This window comes from Pongo abelii, chromosome 18 (genome assembly GCF_028885655.2).
Source record: "Pongo abelii isolate AG06213 chromosome 18, NHGRI_mPonAbe1-v2.0_pri, whole genome shotgun sequence".
Classification (NCBI taxonomy): Eukaryota; Metazoa; Chordata; class Mammalia; order Primates; family Hominidae; genus Pongo; species Pongo abelii.
Genome location: NC_072003.2, coordinates 45,862,264 through 45,884,941, shown reverse-complemented (window position 1 = coordinate 45,884,941; position 22,678 = coordinate 45,862,264). Strand labels below are relative to the sequence as shown.

At 38.0% G+C, this 22,678-nt stretch overlaps 1 protein-coding gene across 3 annotated transcripts in view; it reads left to right on the top strand.

Annotated features, from left to right (window-relative positions):
* VPS35 (VPS35 retromer complex component) overlaps positions 1-22,678 on the top strand; it is a 27,729-nt gene extending 5,051 nt beyond the window's left edge. Inside the window, 15 exon segments of one of the 3 annotated variants that reach the window (NM_001135292.2) lie at positions 772-868; positions 1,443-1,566; positions 2,097-2,279; positions 3,793-4,006; positions 5,539-5,622; positions 6,248-6,357; positions 8,272-8,368; positions 8,469-8,617; positions 10,458-10,665; positions 11,070-11,225; positions 13,878-14,000; positions 19,736-19,915; positions 20,416-20,655; positions 21,035-21,178; positions 22,241-22,678. In NM_001135292.2, coding sequence (NP_001128764.1) covers positions 772-868; positions 1,443-1,566; positions 2,097-2,279; positions 3,793-4,006; positions 5,539-5,622; positions 6,248-6,357; positions 8,272-8,368; positions 8,469-8,617; positions 10,458-10,665; positions 11,070-11,225; positions 13,878-14,000; positions 19,736-19,915; positions 20,416-20,655; positions 21,035-21,178; positions 22,241-22,420 — 2,289 coding nt within the window. In that variant the 3' untranslated portion in view covers positions 22,421-22,678. 3 annotated transcript variants of the gene reach the window in all.

Here is a 22,678-nt window from a genome sequence, read left to right as displayed (position 1 = left end):
GATACTGTTGATTCTCTGGATTAAAATGTAAGGAATTGAGCCAAATTGGTTAGTACTTTAAACTGTAAATTACCATGATGAAGATGATGCTATTTTACCTTTGTAAAATGTCTTACTGTGCTTTGTAAAGCATAGTAATATGCTCTTGTGTCTTTTATTGGTTTCATTCCTAACAAATTGGGAATGAAAAATAAATGTCTTGGAATGGAGAAGATGGGTTTGCTATTGCTTGCTTCTTTCTCTTCCTGCGTATGGATAGTGTTTCCTCTATCTCAAGGAATTGCTTGCATTTCTGAGTTAAGTGGAACATATGGGCATTGTGAGGGCTTGAAGAATGCAAGGGGAAAGCAAACTTACATGGATAGTCATTTCAGACAGCTCTGAAGAGTCTTTAACCCATGATAAAGCCATGTCAGGATAGTATCTTGCTTCACCTGAATCAGTATGCCAGTTCTCTTGATTGCAGGTAAAATGTGATGAATAGAGCTAGTTTCCTAGTCTCTATAGATCGAAAAGATTAGCATTCTGTCAGGAAGCTTGTAGTCTTAGCTATGTTAAGTCTTACTAAGAATCATGTATCTTTTTCTTTTTCAGTAGAGACGGCAAGGTGAACCGATCTAAGTTGATTTTTTTATGTGGTTAAAATCATTTAAGTGTGGTATTCTTTTAAAACTATGTAACAAGTCCTTGATGTAAAGACTTTGTACAACAATCAAGATAAATGTTTATTTAAATTAAGCATTCTCATCTATTCTCTTGGTATTTCTGTAGGACAAAAACAAGCTTATGGATGCTCTAAAACATGCTTCTAATATGCTTGGTGAACTCCGGACTTCTATGTTATCACCAAAGAGCTACTATGAACTTTGTATCTTTTGAATGTTGAAGACTAAACATTTGGACCAGACCTTCTTGATAAGGCCAATTTTGTTTGTTCTTTATGAAGTTTTTCTGGAGTTATCTTATTCTTCGTTATCTGAGTCACATGGCACTCCTTCTCCATGCAGATGTGCTAAGTGAGAAAAACACTTTGAGAGTACTCCTTTCCTATGCTTAAACGTCCATAAATGTGTTGTCGGTGCATCTCAATTTTCAGACCCTTCATGAGGATATTTAGGCTATGACACAGTTGGTTCTTTAATACTTAGATTTTGTTATGCAGCAGTCTCAAATGGACAGGAATTTAATCATTTGCCATTTCAAAACCCATTAGCAGTCTGACAGGTAACCATTGTATTTACTGCTTTGCCCCACCACACATGCTTTAAAACCCTTTTTTAAAGTAAGAAAAGTCCAGCTAAAATTCTTCCTTCCCTTGAACACTTTCTTAAAGGACTAAAACTTAAGGTATCTGCCCAGTAGTTAATAATGACTCCAACAAGTTTCAAAGTTTTGTGTAGGTTGGCTTATTTTTATTTTTAGTCCTTAATCATAATTAAAAGATATGGCCATTTCTGATGAACTGCACTACTTGGAGGTCTACCTGACAGATGAGTTTGCTAAAGGAAGGAAAGTGGCAGATCTCTATGAACTTGTACAGTATGCTGGAAACATTATCCCAAGGCTGTAAGTAATTACAAATCCGATAACTTTTGTGTCTATATTTCCCACTTTATGTTATGTCCTTTATGATTATCAGCTTAAGAAAAAGTTTTAAGGGTAATTTCTTAACAAATTGAGATTAACGTTTTGGTAGATACTCTCAATTGTTTTAGAATAACTAGATTTACGTTTTATGTAGATATTTGAGGAATTTTGGAAATAGAAAAAATGGACATACTTGCTATTTTGTTTAATGTCTTGACTATTAGAAAAATTAATATAATTGTTCTCTTCCTAATATGTTTAAAGGTAATATCTATGTTGTACATATACTGTGTGTGTGTGTGTGTGTGTGTGTGTGTGTGTGTGTGTGTGTGTAGTTTTTTAGAGGTCAGTCAGTGGTTATATTTTAAATGAGATATTTTCCTTGTCATGCGGGAGAAAACAACATGGTTCCTGTCTTGTTTATTTAATGTTTTGTTCAATGTGTTTGGAAATAAATTCTTGATTTGAATATTTTATTTCTGATCAGCATTTCTTCATAATTCTCCTAGTTACCTTTTGATCACAGTTGGAGTTGTATATGTCAAGTCATTTCCTCAGTCCAGGAAGGACATTTTGAAAGATTTGGTAGAAATGTGCCGTGGTGTGCAGCATCCCTTGAGGGGTCTGTTTCTTCGAAATTACCTTCTTCAGTGTACCAGAAATATCTTACCTGATGAAGGAGAGCCAACAGAGTAAGTGATTTTCTTTCTTGATTTTGTTGCAATATTTCTTTCATTGTAGAATGTATAAAAGTGTGGAAATATGTACAGAAACAAAGTAAGTATGAATAATTCTTCCACCCAGTCAGCCATTTAGGTAGCATTTGTATATAGATTTCCTTTGTAATATAGAACTCCTCAGTATATGTAGTATGATCTAAAATGTACTCTTATGCAAATTTTATCTTTGGATTATTAGGACCTGCTTTTTTCATTTAATGTAATTTTTTCCACTACATTAAATCTTCTTTGAAAATAAAACTTTTTTAAGAGAGTTATATTTGGAAATTGAATTCGTAATGAAATAATAAAGTGTGAGCCAGCTGGATTTCATAATTGTTCCTTTAGTGTCTACCAGTTTTTATAATTTATAGACTGCTAGTTACCTTGGAATATAAGTGATTTGAATTATCTGTTCCGAGTTAGCTGTTAACTCCAGAGAAGGAAAAATAAAAGCCATTCAGAGACACTCCTGTCTCTTGTGTTATCAGTATTCTAGCATCAAAGTCTACTGTACTTTTATCCCACAGCAGGGGCAGATGGTCAGCCAACTGTGGTCTTCAGTGGGGTGAGCTGTTCACATGACAGGTCCCCAGATTAAAGAACTTCATTCCTGTTTTAAAAAGTTTATTCATTTATTTTCTTTCTTTTTTTAATTTTTAATCTTTTTTCAGTTTGCCCCAACAGATTTTGTTTTTTTCTTTTTAATATTTTCATTTATTTCTAAGGTTTTTAATATATCATTTATTTCTAATGTTTTTTAATATATCTGCATCAATTTCTTTTAAAACAGTACAGAAAAGATAAAACATTTAACAATGTAGAGAAATCGATGAAGTTACTTGCTTTATTATGTTTTGACTGTCCATTTTGAGCATTTAATTAGGCAATCAATAACAATTTTTGAAAGGTACTGAGGTCTCCTCCTAGGAGACATAGAAAAAGCAGGAAATCCATGGTCTCTTCCCTCACAAAGTTTACATTCCAATTAAAAACAAAATATTCAACAGTAAAATGATGTAGTTAGCAGTACACCATAAGTGTTACATTTTTTAGCCTTTTGTTTTTGTTTTTGGTTTGTAGGGATGGGGTCTCATTATGTTGCCCAGGCCAGTTTTAAACTCCTGGCCTAAAGCGATCTTCCTGCCTTGGCCTCCCAAAGCACTGGATTACAGACATGAGCCACCATGCCCATCCTTCTAGCCTTTTTGAATTAAGGAAGTTGCCATAAGAGCAAGTCCAGTTGGCCCAGGTTAAGGAGTTGGGGAAAGTAATTTGCCCTTTAAATTTATACTGTCCTCTCCATGGTACTTTTTACCCTAGAGTCTGTTCCCTTTGAAATTCAACACTAAGCCAATGAAGTTGAAAGTGATTTTTTATAAAGCATTGGTGTACTATAGAGATAAGTAGGAAATAGACAAAGGAGAAGGATAGTAGTAAGTTGGTCCTGTAAATACTGTGTAAAGACTTTTCTGTTTCTTTGCAGTGAAGAAACAACTGGTGACATCAGTGATTCCATGGATTTTGTACTGCTCAACTTTGCAGAAATGAACAAGCTCTGGGTGCGAATGCAGCATCAGGGACATAGCCGAGACAGAGAAAAAAGAGAACGAGAAAGACAAGAACTGAGAATTTTAGTGGGAACAAATTTGGTGCGCCTCAGTCAGTTGGAAGGTGTAAATGTGGAACGTTACAAACAGGTTTATATCTTTTTGTTACCTCTTCTTATGTTCTGAGATAAACTGAAATCCGATTTTTAAAATCAGAATATTTTTGTTACACAATAGTACATTGAAAAACATCTTAAAATGGCTGTTATTGAAGAAGACTTAAATGGAAAGATATATATGCAGTGTTTGTGGATTGGAAGACTTAATATTGTCAAAATAGCATTTTAAAAAAATTGATTTATAGATCCAATGTAATCTCAGTCAAAATCCCAGCAGACTTTTGTAGAAATTAAGAAGCTGATTCTAAAGTTTATATGAAGAAACAAAGAACCTGGAACAGCTACAACAAATTTGAAAAGGAAGAACAAGTTGAAAGACCCAAACAACCTGAATTCATGATTTACTCTAAAGCTACAGTGAGATCCTGTGTGGTATTGGTGAAAAGGATAGACACACAAATCAATGGAGGGGAATAAAACAGGGAATGGCAAACTTTACCTGTGAGGGACCAGATAATAAATGGTTTTTGGCCTTGTAAGGCATATGCTGTACAACAAGCTTGTCCAACCTGCGGCCCAGGACAGCCTTGAATGTGGCCCATAAGTTTGTAAACTTTAAAACATGAGATTTTTTGCTTTTTTTTTTTTTTTTAAAGCTCATCAGCTATTATTAGTGTATTTTATGTTTGGCCCAAGACAATTCTAATTCTTCTTCAAGCCAAAAGATTGGACACCCTGGTCTACAGCTAATAACAGTGCAGATATGGTGCAAAAGCAGCCACAGACAATATGGAAGTGAATGGGCATGGCTGTTCCAGTAAAACTTTATTTGTAAAAACAAGCAGCAGCTCAGTTTACCAGTCTCTGACTAGACAATCCATAATAGACCCAGATATTTATGATCAGTTATTTTTGATAAAAGTACAAAGGCAACCTTTTCAGCAAGTGATTCTGGAACAATTGGATGTTTATATGCAAACAAAAGACCCTGAACCTTGACTCATCCCTCATACCATATAGAAAAAACACAAAAATCAATCAGAGACCTAAATATAGAACCTAAAACTGTTAGAAGAAAACACAGAGGAAATCTTTATGACCTAGGATTAGACAAAGATTTCTGAGGATATACAAGCACAAGCCATGAAGAAAAAAGCTCACTCTTGAGAGACCAAGGCAGATGGATCACTTGAGTCCAGGAGTTTGAGACAGGCCTGGGCAACATAGGGAGACCCCATCTCTACAAAAATTACCCAAATTAGCTGGGCATGGTGGAACGTACCTGTAGTCCCAGCACTCAGGAGGCTTGAGGTGGGAGGATGACTTGAGCCTAGGAGGTGGATGTTGCATTGAGTGGAGATTGTGCCACTGCACTCCAGCCTGGGCAACCGAACAAGACCTTGTCTCAAAAAGAAAAAAGCTTTTAAAGTTTAGAAGTGAAGTCTTGGTGAGAAAAATCTCAAATACGATTTTCAAGTTAGTAGTTCAAATGTGTTACTAGAGGAATAGCTTAAGATTTTGAAAACAGATTTTAACCCTTATGTGTGTTTTTTTCTGTTTTAGATCGTTTTGACTGGCATATTGGAGCAAGTTGTAAACTGTAGGGATGCTTTGGCTCAAGAATATCTCATGGAGTGTATTATTCAGGTAGGTGGGAACATTTATTTCATTTTTTTTAAATGACCTATTTTATCTTTCATTAAATTTAATTGTTTTGAAAAAATTTTAATGGAATAGGAAATAAGCTTTCCTGAATAAAGAATTTTCCTTGCGGGGTGTGGTGACTCACACCTGTAATCTCAGCAGTTTGGGAGTTCAAGGTGGGAGGATCTCTTGAGGCCAGGAGTTCAAAACCAGCCTGGACAACGTAGCAAGATGCCATTTCTATAAAAAATTAAAAAAATTTTTTTAGTGTTTCTTTTTTTTTTCATGTAATCTTGCTTCTTCTAAAAATAATTTTAAAATAGGAATTTTCTGTTTCTAACTTATACCTTGGTCTTTGTATCAATGTGGTTTGTTTTCCTCCAAAATGTAGGAATGAGTAATCTGAGTTTTCTAGGTCTCTGTAGCTTTAGTTTAATTGTAGGTGCACTTTGTTTATTGGAATATTTCTGTCTGAGCTTATGTTTAGTAGAGAGGTTCAAAAGTAATGTGTTTGAATTTAGTTGTATAAGAATAGAGTGTTTTTCCCCCACACATGTGAACTTTACCATATGTGAGTCCAGAATATTATGTGAAATACTTTTATTTGTATTGATCATTTGATTTTCAGGTTTTCCCTGATGAATTTCACCTCCAGACTTTGAATCCTTTTCTTCGGGCCTGTGCTGAGTTACACCAGAATGTAAACGTGAAAAACATAATCATTGCTTTAATTGATAGGTAAGACCTTCCAACACTGGAGGATAGATGCTCTCACTTGGGAATAATGAATTTTAAACATTTTTTTGAATTATTTGTTTCTGTTACATCTTTATCATACCAATGATCTTAATTTAATTACACTATAAATAATTTAGCTTTGTGAGTATGAGTACTAGGTACTTACCTAGGTTAGACATGAAAGAGGCTTAACTTAAATGTGCAGGAGACATGAAGATAATGAATATCTTTATTCTGTGTGCTTAATTGACATTTAAAGAGGTTGTACAGACTTATTTTTTAAATCGTACAAATCCAAAGATCATATTGAAGAACAAAATTTGTTTTTTACCATGATGTAAGTATCTTGCAGTGGGAACTCATTTGATTTAGAGTAGCCGTAAGATACAGATGATTGAAAATGTTCAAGTAATCACTCTATCATCACATTTTCTTAAAGAAAAAATTTTAAGTATCAAATATGTTTAGTACATCCACTTTTTTATTTTCTTAGATTTTTTTTTTTTTGAGACAGAGCCTCACTCTTGTCACCCAAGCTAGAGTGCAGTGGCGCTATCTCGGCTCACTGCAACCTCCGACTCCTAGGTTCAAGTGATTCTAGCGTCTCAGCCTCCGGAGTAGCTGGGATTACAGACATGCACCAACATGCCCAGCTAATTTTTGTATTTTTAGTAGAGACAGGGTTTTGCCAGGTTGGCTAGGCTGGTCTCAAACTCCTGAGCTCAAATGATCTGCCTGCCTCAGCTTCCCAAAGTGCTGGGATTACAGACATGAGCCACCGCGCTTGGCCAATGGGTGACTTTTTTGCAGCCATGTTGTGTAGTAGTATATGATGTCTGTCCTACACTTGTAAGCATTGTCATGAAACCAGAAACCTAAGAGAAGATTAATTTCTGCAGATACCTTTTGTATGTCTTTTAAAAAACTAAGTTATTAGCTTTAAAGTCTGAGAATTTAGATAACAAATTTTTCCAAATTATCAGCTCAATCCTGGGCAGCAAAAATTCCATACTTATTGGGCCCACTCTTAAAGGAAGCTAGTAACTGGATTTTCCTGAGTTGCCTGTAATGTCACTTACACATCTCTGTCAGTAGTGATGCTTCTGGGCATAGCAAAATGTGGATGTAGTTGTGACTCTGACAAACAGATAATGATAATGAAACATATTATTTTGAGTAATTTAAGATGTGGGAAATAAAAGTTAATTTTATGAATTTTAGACTTGTATTTCAAGCTTTAGTAAAAATGCAGTATCTTAAAATAGTCTATCTACTTTTATTTTTTAAAGGTTATGTATTTAAATCATGGTTGTTGAATACATTTGTCACTTTAATGCATTTCTGTCCATATCTACTTAATTATGCTTCAAACAGTTTGAGAGAATTATCTTGTTGAAAATCCACTTAATATGGTATGAAATAAGAATGCTGATGAAAAAGGTTTCATTGGCAAAACTGTTTAGTTAAAAATGAATTGAGGAGGCCGGGTGCAGTGGCTCACATCTGTATTCCCAGCACTTTGGGAGGCCAAGGAGGGAGGCTTGCTTGAGTCTAGGTCAGTACCACCCTGGGCAACATGGTGAAACTCCATCACTACAGAAAACACAAAAATTAGCTGGGTATGGTGGCACATGCTGTTAGCCCCAGCTACTCAGGAGGCTGAGGTAGAAGGAGGATAGCCTGAGTCCAGCAGGTGGAGGTTTCATTGAGTGGAGAGTGCGTGACTGCACTCCAGCCCGGGCGACAGAGCGAGACTCTGTCTCAAAACAAAACAAAAAAAACCAAACAAAAACCTTTTGGGCTCATACAAAATATAGAAAAGCAATAAAGAATAAGATGTCATCCATGATCTCACTACCCAAACCCTGTATCTTTTAAAATAAAGGGTTATTTTTTATTTTTTATTTTTTTAAGATTAGCTTTATTTGCTCACCGTGAAGATGGACCTGGAATCCCAGCGGATATTAAACTTTTTGATATATTTTCACAGCAGGTGGCTACAGTGATACAGGTTTGTGTAGCATTTCTCCTAAGTTCTCAAAACTTTGAACCTTCTCTGCCTTCTTTTACAATTGTTTAAAATAAATTGTGTGGTTTTCTAAACATTCCAGTCTAGACAAGACATGCCTTCAGAGGATGTTGTATCTTTACAAGTCTCTCTCATTAATCTTGCCATGAAATGTTACCCTGATCGTGTGGACTATGTTGATAAAGTTCTAGAAACAACAGTGGAGATATTCAATAAGCTCAACCTTGAACAGTAAGTCAGTTACATTTTTGTAAAAATCCTCAAAGATATTTTTGTCCTACATTGGCTTATCTTTCTCAATTGTTTTTTGAACTGCTGGCATTAGTCTTGTTTTAATCATGCATTAAGATTGTCATGCTTAGCACTGCCAGGGGCAGAAAGTAGTGACCAATTACTTGGTTTTTTTTATATTAATGAAATTGTGGTACCTACGGACCATGGGCAGTCTTCAGGGACCAGTGTCTCCAATTTGGATCCCTTTCTGTGTGTCAGGGGCATCCAATCTTTTGGCTTCCCTGGGCTGCATTGGAAGAAGCATTTCTTTGGGCCACACATAAAATACACTAACACTAACTATAGCTGATGAGCTTTAAAAAAAAAATCCCAAAAAACTCATAATGTTTTAAGAAAGTTTACGAATTTGTGTTGGGCCGCATTCAAAGCCATCCTAGGCTGCATGTGGCCTGTGGGCTTCGGGTTGGACAAGCTTGCATGTGAATGAGTTTGTTCTTAAACTGGTAAGGAAACTTTGTCAGGCAGTATTTATTTCCATAAGTGGTGTTTTCCTACGAATGAGCACGTGGTGAAAAATGAGGGGCTATGTATATTTAAGGTGCAGAATTAAATTGGTTTAAATATCTTTTCTATTTTGAGCTTTGATTTTGATACCTTAAAGGAAATATCAACAGTACTATTTCCAACTTGAAGCCTCCTCAGCTGTTCTGTCCTAGACTTATGGCGTCCTCTAGTGGCCACTATGGGCAGCTCTGATCCTGTTACCTTCCCCAGCAGTTCCCTTCCTGCCCCATTCCCCACTGCTCTGGGTTTGGGTCAAGCCAGGCCTGCCTCCCCCCAACATATTCTTCAGAATTTTACCTCATGTAATCTTCCTCCTTTCTATCTCCCTTCCGGTGGTTTACCTGCATCAAGAAAATTTCTTCTTTTTTTCCTCCCTTTGTGTTACCCTTTTTCTTTTGGTCATTTTTGGTTTTGTGTGTGTGTGAACTGAAAACAAGTCCAGATATGGAATGATAAGTGTGAGAGAAAATTAAATGATGTACCACGTGTGGTGGCTTGCACCTGTAATCCCAGCTATTCAGGAGGCTGAGTTGGGAGAATCACTTGAGTCCATGAGTTTGAGAACAGCCTGGGCAACATAGCGAGACCCTGTCTCTAATAAAAAATACAATTAAAAATAAAAAAATTTAAATTAAAAAAACTAAATGATGTATCTATGTCTTTCTCCCCAAGTGAATTTTAAAGTAAAAATAGACAAAATAATTAGAAATAACAACCTCTAAAGAGGTTGTAATAAATGCCCCAATATGCCTCAATATCTACAGAATGATTTTACTAACGACTACCTAAAAGTCAGTCAGCCTGCTTTTCCTTAATCACCAACATCTGATGCAGAAGAAATAGTTTATATATTTTTCTATTGTGTCAAATTGCTGGTTTTGCATGGAGTTTTTTTCCTACTTATTTTCATCATGAATATGATGAAATATGGTTCCCCCTGGGAACCAAACTACCACTTAAAATACTTCCCTTAGAAATGTCATCGAATTCTAGACAGTCATCTTAACTCCAGCTCTACCATCTGTTCATGAGTTGGAAACTGTATCTAGTTTTGTATCAACAGAAAAATAATAGATGAATATATATTTGTGTTTAGATAAGCATTTTTATCCTCTTGAAAGGAGGTTGTTATAGTCTTCTGTGGTGGTATGATTCACTTGACCCATTTCCTTTAATGTGTAATGAAAAGTTTCAAATTCTTATGGAACAAGTGCTATTTGTGTATATAGAAGGTTAATTTTATTCATTAAGACTTCTGTTTTTCTTTTTGTAGTATTGCTACCAGTAGTGCAGTTTCAAAGGAACTCACCAGACTTTTGAAAATACCAGTTGACACTTACAACAATATTTTAACAGTCTTGAAATTAAAACACTTTCACCCACTCTTTGAGTACTTTGACTACGAGTCCAGAAAGAGCATGAGTTGTTATGTGCTTAGTAATGTTCTGGATTATAACACAGAAATTGTCTCTCAAGACCAGGTAAGATAATACCTACGTGCTATTTTAGGGAAACTGTGTTACAATTTTAGACTTTGGACCTAGATACCTGAGATGGGAGGGGAGGGTAATTCAATACTAAATAAAATTTACAAGTAACTTTTTCATTATATAAATTAAAAATTGGAGATGTATGAAGAATTATAAAACATTTATAATTCCACCAGATAGAGAATAACCACTGTTAATTAACATTTGGTGAATATCTTTCCAGACTTTTGTCTGTATATGTGTGTATGACATACATGTATATCGACTTTCTCACCAAAAAAAGGAATATCTTGTTGATACTGTATTGTAATTTTATAACTGGAAACACTTTTGATAATGGCTTTATATGCCAGTGGTTTCATATCAGTGGGTTTCTTGTGCCTCGCATGTTACAGGTGGATTCCATAATGAATTTGGTATCCACATTGATTCAAGATCAGCCAGATCAACCTGTAGAAGACCCTGATCCAGAAGATTTTGCTGATGAGCAGAGCCTTGTGGGCCGCTTCATTCATCTGCTGCACTCTGAGGACCCTGACCAGCAGTACTTGGTATGAGTTTACCTTTAGTATATCCTTGTATCAGCTCCTAGTGAAATCACATGTTCAAGTGCTTAAAATGGTTTAATTCACTTTCTGGTCTTAGATGGTTTTGAAGGAATTACAACTGAATTAGAGATTCACTTGAACCTGGGAGGCGGAGGTTGCGGTGAGCCGAGATTGTGCCACTGCACTCCAGCCTGGGCAACACAGCGAGACTCCATCTCAAAAAAAAAAAAAAAAAGATTCATGGCATCCATGGGCTTTTACTTTATGTATAAACACATAATTGTTTGTAAACTTCTGGAGCATGTGAGTAACAATTCAGTTGCTCTGATTTCTTTTGAAGACTATCTGAGAATTACAAAAAAGTCTGTCTTCTTTTACTTGAGTGCCCATAATTATTCCATGTTCATTTTTTTCTGAACTATGTGTAGCTTATAATAAACTTTATAAGAAATACAATTCTTATGTTTAATTTTACTTTTCCAAATTTGCAAGTATAAATTATATTTGTCATATTGAAAATGTGAGTTTTTGTTTTTTGATGAAAGATTTAAAAATTCGTTTTGCCTTTTTCTTAACTTTTTTTTTTTCTGATAAAGAACAATCACATGAGGTTCTCTCTTTATTATTAGTCCACAGGGAATCTTTGTGAAATGGATAAAACATGTTGCCTGAGTAGGGGTATCAGTGACTGATACTAGATAGATAGTTTATTTTAGTGAAGGGTTAGCACAGTTGGCTGCTTAATTATTGTTTGGGCAAAGTAGTTTAACCATTCTTGGATGCATAAGGCTGTTAGGCTGCTATGATGAAAAAGACATTTGCTTGAGGATGTCCTGACTGTCTCATCTCTTTCTGTTGACTTTCTTCATTGTAGTTGACACTCCTGTACTTCTTCATAATCAGTGTGAAATAAGAGGCTGACTTCTGTTGATAGTGTGATGGTCTTTGTCTTGGTTTAGTGACAAACATTCCAGGACTATGGTATTGTGCTCTGTGAGCTATGTGATCTGTACAGAGTGACTGTCTGAGTATTTTAACTGATTGCCTTATGTTTCTGTGTGAGATTGTTTGTATCTGTGTTCATTTTCTGTTGCCTACCAAATATAGTAGTTAGAAACTATGCCTTCCGGCGGGGCATGGTGGCTCGCACCTATAATCCCGGCACTTTGAGAGGCTGAGGTGGATGGATCACCTGAGGTCAGGAGTTCAGGACCGGCATGGCCAACACGGTGAAACCCCATCTCTACTAAAAATGCAAAAAATTAGCTGGGCATGGTGGTGGGCGCCTGTAATCCCAGCTGCTTGGGAGACTGAGGCAGGAGAATCACTTGAACCTGGGAGGTGGAGGTTGCAGTGAGTGGATATCACGCCATTGCACTCCAGCCTGGGCAACAAGAGTGAAACTTCGTCTCAAAAAACAGTATGCCTTCTGCATGTGGCTGATTGGTTATTCCCATGTATGGAGATCTTTAATGATAGGGTCATTAGCTCTGACTGCCCCTAGGGGAAATGCATTCTCTTATTCATCTACCATATCAGGAATTTCACAAAACCTGAATGCCATTGTGTCACATATACTAAAAATATTTTATCAACTCTGTGTTTTTCTTGTAATTTTTCTGAATTCGCTATATGTTGTGCCATTTCAGAAAAAAAAATCCAAGAACAACACAGAATTCATGGAATATTTCACAAGTAGCTCTTTTAAAGTATATTAGCATTTTCCTTGACTTAAATGGTCTTAATATTTTTTTGAATGAGGAGGTATGATGTACCAGAAATATGCATATAGTTGTTCTGTATCATAGTAATAGTTAATATTACTGAGCGTATGCCTTGTGCTAAGTAGTGGTGAGACTTCACATGTGTCACTTGATCTTCCCAACAACCCTAGGAGTTTATAGAAACTTGTGGCTAAGAGAAGGTAAATAATTTGCCCAAGGCCACACATGTAATAAGTATTAGCATCTGCTTTTAAATGTGAGTCTGTTGAGTATCTTCACAGCCTTCTTTTTTTCTCTTTTCTTTTTTCTTTTTTTTTGAGATGGAATCTTGCTCTGTCACCCAGGCTGGAGTGCAGTGGCATGATCCCAGCTTACTGCAACCTCCATCTCCTGGGTTCGAGCAATTCTCCTGCCTCAGCCTCCTCAGTAGCTGAGATTACAGGTGTGTGCCACCACGCCCAGCTAATTTTTGTATTTTTAGTAGAGACAGGGTTTCCCTGTGTTGGCCAGGCTGGTCTCGAACTCCTGACCTCAACTGATCTGTCCACCTTCGGCCTCCCAAAGTGCTGGGATTACAGACATGAGTCACCACACCTGGCCAGAGCCTACATTCTCTATCAGTGCAGCATACTTTGCACATGTGTGTATGAAAATATATTTAAATATATCTTTGCTTCTAACTCGCTACCTTGGGCAGGTTATACAACCTCTCTGAAACTCAGGCTTCCCCATTTGTGAAATGGAACTGTATCTGTCTCTGGGTTGTTGTGACAACTTGAGGAGATAAGAAATATGTAAATTGCCTACCATAAAGTATGGTACATTGTATATATTCACAAAATATTAGCAATGATGATTAGAGCCCACATTTATTTCACAAATGATTAATCAGAGTTTGGAAATTTTTTTTTCTTTAATGCTTTTGGGTCAGATTTTGAACACAGCACGAAAACATTTTGGAGCTGGTGGAAATCAGCGGATTCGCTTCACACTGCCACCTTTGGTATTTGCAGCTTACCAGCTGGCTTTTCGATATAAAGATAATTCTAAAGTGGTGAGTTTACTTTTAAGTATTTAGGTACGTTTTTTTCCTCTTTCATCACTCTGAGTGTGTGTGTGTTTGTTTTATATTATAAAAAATTTCAAACATACAAAAATAGACTGGTATAATAAAATCCCATTTTCGCCAACTCTCTGTTACTTATCCTGTGCTAAGTGTTCCTAACGGTGATGTTGGTGGACACATACTAACTGAGGGATCACATAAAAAGCACTTAGAAATGCAAGATTAAAGCAGCGTGAATTTATGCTGAAACTCTTTCCTAAGTTCTAATTCAGGTTAGCTTTAAAACCTAAGGAGAGGGCCTAGCATTGCAGTCATTTCTCTCTAAAGGCATATCATTGAATAATATGAGTTGTGGGCAACTTTTTATGAGCTTTTTTCTTCCTCAAAATGGAACCATGGCTTGAGTCTTCACAGTGTAGTTTTGAAGAAAATACCTCAAGCAAGCTCACGTACCTGAAAGTTGGACATTCAGGTTAATGTTAAGGAACGACCTCAGTAACTTAATTTTGTTTGTTTGTTTGTTTTGAGATAAGGTCTCATTCTGTCGCCCAGGCTGGAGTAGAGTGGCTCAGTCTTGGCTCACTGCAACCTCCAACTCCTGGGTTCAAGTGATTCTTGTGTGTCAGCCTCCTAAGTAGCTGGGATTACAGGTGTGCACCACCATGCCCAGCTAATTTTTGTATTTTTAGTAGAGACAGGGTCTTGCCATGTTGACCAGTTGGTCTCGAACTTGTGGCCTCAAGTGATCCTCCTGCCTCAGCCTCTCAAAGTGCTAGGATTGTAGGTGTGAACCGCTGCACCTGGCCTCAGTATGGACTTGATTTTCTCATAATAGAGAAAAAAGATGTATGCAGTAGACCTACCAGCATGAAACAGCAGCTTTTGGCCAATTTTTATCAGGCCAGCTTATCATTCACTCTTCACCAGCATTTATGGATAGGAATTTGTGAATATAACAATAAAAATAGCAACCAGCCTACATTACAAAGCCATAGTAATTAAAACAGTGTGGTAATATGGTACTGGTGTAAAAACAGACACATAGACCAATGGAACAGAATAGAGAGTCTAGAAATAAACCCACACATATGCAATAAACTAAACTTTGATAAGGACACCAAGAATACACAAAGGGGAAAAGAATGGTCTCTTCAATAAATAGTATTGGGAAAGTTGGATATCCACATGCAAAAGAATGGAATTGGACTCTCATCTTATGCCATATATAATAATGAACTCAAAATGGATTAAAGACCTGAAACCATAAAGCTCCTAGAAGAAAACATAGGGAAAAACCTCCTTGTCATTGGTCAATGATTTTTTGGATATGAAACCAAAAACCTACACAACCAAAGCAAAAATAAGTTTAAAAATAAGCAAAAAATAAGTTTAAAATAAGCTTAAAATAAGCAAAAAGTAAGCAAAAATAAGTTTAATAAACTAAAAAGCTTCTGTACAACAAAGGAAACAATCAGCAGAGTGAAGAGACAGGCAATGGAATGGGGGAGAATATTTGCAAACTATACATCTGAAAAGTGGTCAATATCTAAAATATATATGGAATGCAACTCAATAGCAAGCAAATGAATAACTTGATTTAAAAATGAGCAAAGGATCTGAATAGACATTTTTCCAAAGAAGACATACAGGTGGCCAACTGGTATGTGAACAGATGTTCAACATCATTTATCAGGAAAATGTAAATCAAAACCACTATGAGATGTCACCTCACATCTGTCAGAATAACTGTTATCAAAAAAACAGAAAATCAAGTGTTGGCAAGGATGTAGAGAAATGGGAACCCTGTTTATTATTGGTGGGAATATAAATTAGTATAGCCATTATGGAAAACAGTATGGAGGTTCCTCAAAAAACTGAAACTAGAACTACCATGTGACCCTGCAGTCCCACATCTAGTTATCTATTCAAAGGAAAGGAAATCAGTATCTCAAAGAGATATCTGCACTCCCATGTTTATTGCAGCATTATTCACAATGGCTGAGATATGGGAACAACCTTAGTGTCCATCGATAGATGAGTAAAGAAATTGTGTTGTGTATATATGTGTGTGTATATATGTATATATGTGTGTATATATACGTATGTACACACATATTCTCTACATAGTGGAATAATACTCAGCTATAGAAATGAAGAAAATCTTGCCATTTATGACAACAGGGATTAATCTGGAGGACATTATTCTAAATGAAATAAGCCAAACACAGAAAGGCAAGTACTGTATGACTTCATTTATATGTAGAATTGTTTTTTAAGTTGAATTCATCCAGCCTGGGTAACATAGCAAGACCCAATCTCTATCAAAAAATAAAAAGGCCAGGTGTGGTGGCTCACACCTGTAATCCCAGCACTTTGGGAGGCTGAGGCAGGCAGATCACCTGAGGTCGGGTGTTCGAGAACAGCCTGACCAACATGGAGAAACCCCGTCTCTACTGAAAATACAAAATTGGCTGGGCATGGTGGCGCATGCCTGTAGTCCCAGCTACTCGGGAGGCTGAGGCAGGAGAATCACTTGAACCCGGGATGCAGAGGTTGCGGTGAGCCTAGATTGCGCCATTGAGCTTCAGCCTGGGCAACAAGAGTGAAACTCCGTCTAAAAAAAAAAAAAAAAAAAAAATTAAAAAATTAGCCAGGCTTGGTGGTACATGCCTATAGTCCTACCTACTCAAGAGGCTAGGGCCGGGCCGGGTGTGGTGGCTCACACCTGTGATCCTAGCACTGTGGGAGGCCAAGGTGGGTGGATCATCTGAGATCAGGAGTTTGTGACCAGCCTGGCCAACATGGTGAAACCCTGTCTCTACTAAAAATACAAAAATTAGCCAGGTGTGAGGGCACATGCCTGTAATCCCAGCTACCCGGGAAGGTGAGGCAGGAGAATCACTTGAACCCGGGAGGCAGAGGTTGCAGTAAGCCGAGATCACGCCACTGCACTCCAGCCTGGGTGACAAAGCGAGACTCTGTCTCAAAAAAAAGAGGCTAGGGCAGGAGGACAGCTTGAGCCCAGGAGTTGGAGGCTGCAGTGAGTTATGATTATGCATTTGCTCTCCAGCCTGGGTGACAGAGGGAGACCCAGTCACTAAAAAATGGTTGAACTTGTGTAAGCAAAGACTAGAACGGTAGTTGCCAAAGAATACAAACTTTCAGTTATAAGATAAAAAAATTCTGGGGATCAAAACGATTTAGGGCAAATAAATAAAAGTAACTAGGCTTTACTTATTTACTAGCATTTCTTACTGTGTTGTCATGCACTGTGCCAAGGTCTATGACTGCCACTGTCACTTTTTTTTTTTTTTTTTGAGTCAAGGTCTTTGTCGCCCAGACTGGGATACAGTGGTATGATTACAGCTCACTGCAGCTTCCAACTCTTAGGCTCAAGCGATCCTTCCATTTTAGCCTCCTGAGTAGCTGGGACTACAAGCATGTGCCACCACACTGGCTAATTTTTTATTTTTTGTAGAGAGAGAGTCTCACCATGTTGCCTAGGCTGGTCTGAAACTCTTGGGCTCAAGCGATCCTCCTGCCTCCTTAGCCTCCCTAAGTGTTGGGATTACAGGCATGAGCCACCGTGCCCAGCCTGTCGCCATCTTTTAAAAATGAAAAGAACTGATTGCTTTAACAAGAAGAAATTTGGATAGTCAGTCATGATAAAATATTTAACCTTGCTTGTAATTACAACAGCGAACCTTTTAAGAAATCAAATTGGCAAAGAGAAATGAAAAATAAGGTTCAGCAATGGCGATGGTGTGATGAAAATTCATTCTCATCTAATGTTGGCAGTGTGAATTAATATAATACTTCTAGGAAGTTGGCAGTATGTAAGTAGGGTGTTAAAATATCCAATAATTTTACTTCCAAGTGGAATTCCAGGAATTTATACTAAGGGAATAATTAGGGTCTCAATAAAGCTTAGTGTATATAGAACATTCATTGTAATATTAGAGATTATTTCTAAAAGGGAATAGTTAAATAAATTATGCCATAGTCAGTCTCCATAATATTTTCTAGTCATTAAAATGATTTCGAATTAGTATCGGGAAAATTGTTAGGACAAAATAAGTGAAAGAAAAATTAGAGCTGGGCGCAGTGGCTCATGCCTGTAATCCTAGCACTTTGGGAGGCTGAGGCAGGCAGATCACCTGAGGTCGGGAGTTTGAGACCAGCCTGACCAATATGGAGAAACCCCATCTCTACTAAAAATACAAAATTAGCTGGGTGTGGTGGCGCATGCCTGTAATCCCAGCTATTCGGTAGGCTGAGGCAGGAGAATCACTTGAACCTGGGAGGCGGAGGTTGTGGCAAGCTGAGATCATGCCATTGCACTCCAGCCTGGGCAACAAGAGGGAAACTTCTTCTCAAAAAAAAAAAGAAAAGAAAAATTAGATACAAATTACTTGAAGTGTGAATTGATTTTGTTTAACTCTCAAGAAAATAAGGGCTAGATGCAGTGGCTCACGCCAGTAATCCTAGCACTTTGGAAGGCTGAGATGGGTGGATCACTTGAGGTTAGCAGTTCAAGACTAGCCTGGCCGATAAGGTGAAACCCCTTCTCTACTAAAGATACAAAAATTAGCAGGGTGTGGTGGCGCGCTTGTAATCCCAGCTACTCAGGAGGCTGAGGCAGAAGAATGGCTTGAACCCAAGAGGCAGAGGTGGCAGTGAGCCGAGATCGCGCCAAAGAGAAAAAAGAAAACCAAACACAAAAATGCCAGTTACATTACATTTACATAGAAAAAAAGAAAGGAAGACATTTAGCATCTGAATGTTACCAATGATTATCCCTGGGTGGTAGATTTAGGGTTGATGTGTGGATGATTTTGTGTATTTTTCTAATTTTCTCCAATTTGGGAATGTAACTTACAAATCAGAAAAAACAATTGTCAGCCAGGTGTGATGGCTCATGCCTGTAATCCCAACACTTTGGGAGGCTGAGGTGGGAGGTTTGCTCGGGGCCAGTAGTTCAAGATCAGCCTGGGCAACAGAATGAGACCCTATCTCTACAAAAAATAAAAAATAAAAATTTGCCAGGTGTGGTGATGCGAGCCTGTAGTCCTAGCTATTTGGGAGTCTGAGGTGGGAGCATCACTTGAACCCAGGAGTTAAGGCTGCAATGAGCTGTGATCACACCACTGCACTCCAGCTGGGTAACAGAGCTTTTTAAAAGAAAAAAAAAGGAAAGAAAAACAGGTTGGGTGTGGTGGCTCACGCCTGTGATCCCAGCACTTTGGGAGGCTGAGGCGGGCGGATCACTTGAGGTCAGGAGTTACCAGCCTGGCCAACTTGGTGAAACCCCGCCCCTACTAAAAATACAAAATTAGCTGGGTGTGGTGGTGGGCACCTGTAATCCCAGCTACTCGGGAGGCTGAGGCAGGAGAATCACTTGAATCCAGGAGATGGAGGTTGCAGTGAGCCAAGATTGCACCACTGCACTCCAGTCTGGGCAACAAGAGCAAAACTCTGTCTCAAAAAGAAAAAACAAATACCAAATACATTAACATTGCAAAGGCAATTTAACCTCAAATGATGTTTTGAGAAGACATCCTGCTTGATTTACTTGTTTGCCCTATAACTGAAACAGAGAAGGAAAATGACAGGAAAACTGCACTCAACTTACCGCGTTCACTATTTTGTTCTATTAAAATGGATATCCTGGAACAAGTTAATTTTGAACTTAAGGTAACTTAAAATGTTTTTTCTTGTTTTAGGATGACAAATGGGAAAAGAAGTGCCAGAAGATTTTTTCATTTGCCCACCAGACTATCAGTGCTTTGATCAAAGCAGAGCTGGCAGAATTGCCCTTAAGACTATTTCTTCAAGGAGCACTAGCTGCTGGGGAAATTGGTTTTGAAAATCATGAAACAGTCGCATATGAATTCATGTCCCAGGTGATGCTCTGTTTTTTCTGCGTTGTCATGTCAGCTCTGCTGGGTTCAGTTTCTTGTTTGCCGGCATGGTGGTAATGCACATGAATTTACTCTTCTTTTACTGAATATGTAACTACCACCTTCCCACCATCATGGAACCTGTTAATATTATTGTCATAATTGACTGATGTTGATCATTTGCTGATGAAATCTAAGATTTCCAAGTGGGTCATGGTAAAAGTGTTTCATGGAACATGAAATTTGGGAAATGCACTCAATTCCCAAAATTCAGTTTGGGAACCCTGGGTTAAACAAAGTTGAAAGAAGTTTCTTTATTGCAACTTGTTAGCATTTTTACCATCTCACCTGTGTCCCGTGGCTCTCAAGAGAGGGTGCAGCATGTTCTGATATGAAGGCTGCAGAAGTCTCACAGGATGGAGGTTTGGTGACAAGTACTTTGGAAAATGCTCAACTAGAGGATGGTTGGTCCTTGAAAGTCCTTTCTGCTTTGTGTTCACTAGGCATTTTCTCTGTATGAAGATGAAATCAGTGACTCCAAAGCACAGCTAGCTGCCATCACCTTGATCATTGGCACTTTTGAAAGGATGAAGTGCTTCAGTGAAGAGAATCACGAACCTCTGAGGACTCAGTGTGCCCTTGCTGCATCCAAACTTCTAAAGAAACCTGATCAGGGCCGAGCTGTGAGCACCTGTGCACATCTCTTCTGGTCTGGCAGAAACACAGACAAACATGGGGAGGAGGTAAGGTCATTCCTGACTGCATGATAGCAGACAGGATCCATAACAGGGATCAGTTGCCATGGCCTTGTGTTCTGGAGGTGAAACATTTGGGGTGCTTGGAAATCTGATGAACAAAATTGCTTTGTTTTGTTAAAAAAGAGAGTCTCATCCTGTAGTGAAGCCTCTGCTTTGAGATATTGTAACATAGCAAGTTCAAACCACTACCTGTTTTTAAAAAAATACAGCTGTGTACTTCAAAACAAGAAGAAGGAGAATGAAAAGGATTTAAATTTGTTGTGTCCCTTTAAAACACGAAAGAGCACGGTAGTGTTGTGTTTCTTTGTATGAAAACGGGATGTTTCATTAATCTCTTCACTGTCCCCCTGCCCTTTCATTTTAGCTTCACGGAGGCAAGAGGGTAATGGAGTGCCTAAAGAAAGCTCTAAAAATAGCAAATCAGTGCATGGACCCCTCTTTACAAGTGCAGCTTTTTATAGAAATTCTGAACAGATATATCTATTTTTATGAAAAGGAAAATGATGCGGTAAGTGAATTAGTAAAGTGTTGTTAATAAACTAATATTTTCCCTTCCTACTCTTAGGAGATTTGATATGTACAAAAGTTTATCATTCTGATACTTTAATCACTGTTCATTTGAAAAATATAAAATAATTTACAGATGTCAAATAATAGGCTAATTTGTCATAATGTTCTAGTTTAAGATAATTCCTAGGCTGGGCGTGGTGGCTCATGCCGGTAATCCCAGCACTTTGGGAGGCTGAGGCAGGCAGATCACCTGAGGTCAGGAGTTTGAAACCAGCCTGGCCAACATTGTGAAACCCCATCTCTACTAAAAATACAAAAATTAGCCAGGCGTGGTGGCAGGCGCCTGTAATCCCAGCTACTTGGAAGCCTAAGGCAGGAGAATCGCTTGAACCTAGGAGGTGGAGGCTGCAGTGAGCCAAGACTGTGCCATTGCACTCCTGCCTGGGCAACAAGAGTGAAACTCTGTCTCAAAAATAATAATAATAATAATTCCTAACCGCAGTATCCTTTTAGCAATACAGTTTTGGTCAACATTTGTAAGTTAAATAAAATTTTGCTTGTTTTTCTTTTTTTGACAGTCTGGCTCTGTCACCCAGGCTGGAGTGCAGTGGCGCAATCTCAGCTCATTGCTGCCTCTGCCTTCCAGGTTCAAGCAATTGTCATGCCTCAGCCTTCTGAATAGCTGGTGTTATAGGCGCCTGGCACCACGCCCAGCTAATTTTTGTATTTTTAGTAGAAATGGGTTTCCACCATGTTGGCCAGGCTGGTCTCAAAACTCCTGACTTCAAGTGATCTGCCCGCCTCAGCCTCCCAAAGTGCTGGGAGTACAGGGATGAGCCACTGCGCTGGGCCAATTTTGCTTGTTTTAAAGGGTTGTTGTTGTTGTTGTTTTTTTTTGATAGTAGTTGTTCAAACTATGAATTGTATCCCCATCTTTCTTTTTTCATAATTACTCAGGTAATTGATGAGTGTAACAAGCTTCTCAAAACAGTTTTATTAAATTGCCTTTCATTTTTTGTGGTACGTGCTTGATCATGAATTTGTACATATTCTTTTGTAGGTAACAATTCAGGTTTTAAACCAGCTTATCCAAAAGATTCGAGAAGACCTCCCAAATCTTGAATCCAGTGAAGAAACAGAGCAGATTAACAAACATTTTCATAACACACTGGAGCATTTGCGCTTGCGGCGGGAATCACCAGAATCCGAGGGGCCAATTTATGAAGGTCTCATCCTTTAAAAAGGAAACAGCTCACCATACTCCTTTCCATGTACATCCAGTGAGGGTTTTATTACGCTAGGTTTCCCTTCCATAGATTGTGCCTTTCAGAAATGCTGAGGTAGGTTTCCCGTTTCTTACCTGTGATGTGTTTTACCCAGCACCTCCGGACACTCACCTTCAGGACCTTAATAAAATTATTCACTTGGTAAGTGTTCAAGTCTTTCTGATCACCCCAAGTAGCATGACTGATCTGCTATTTAAAATTCGTGTGATCTG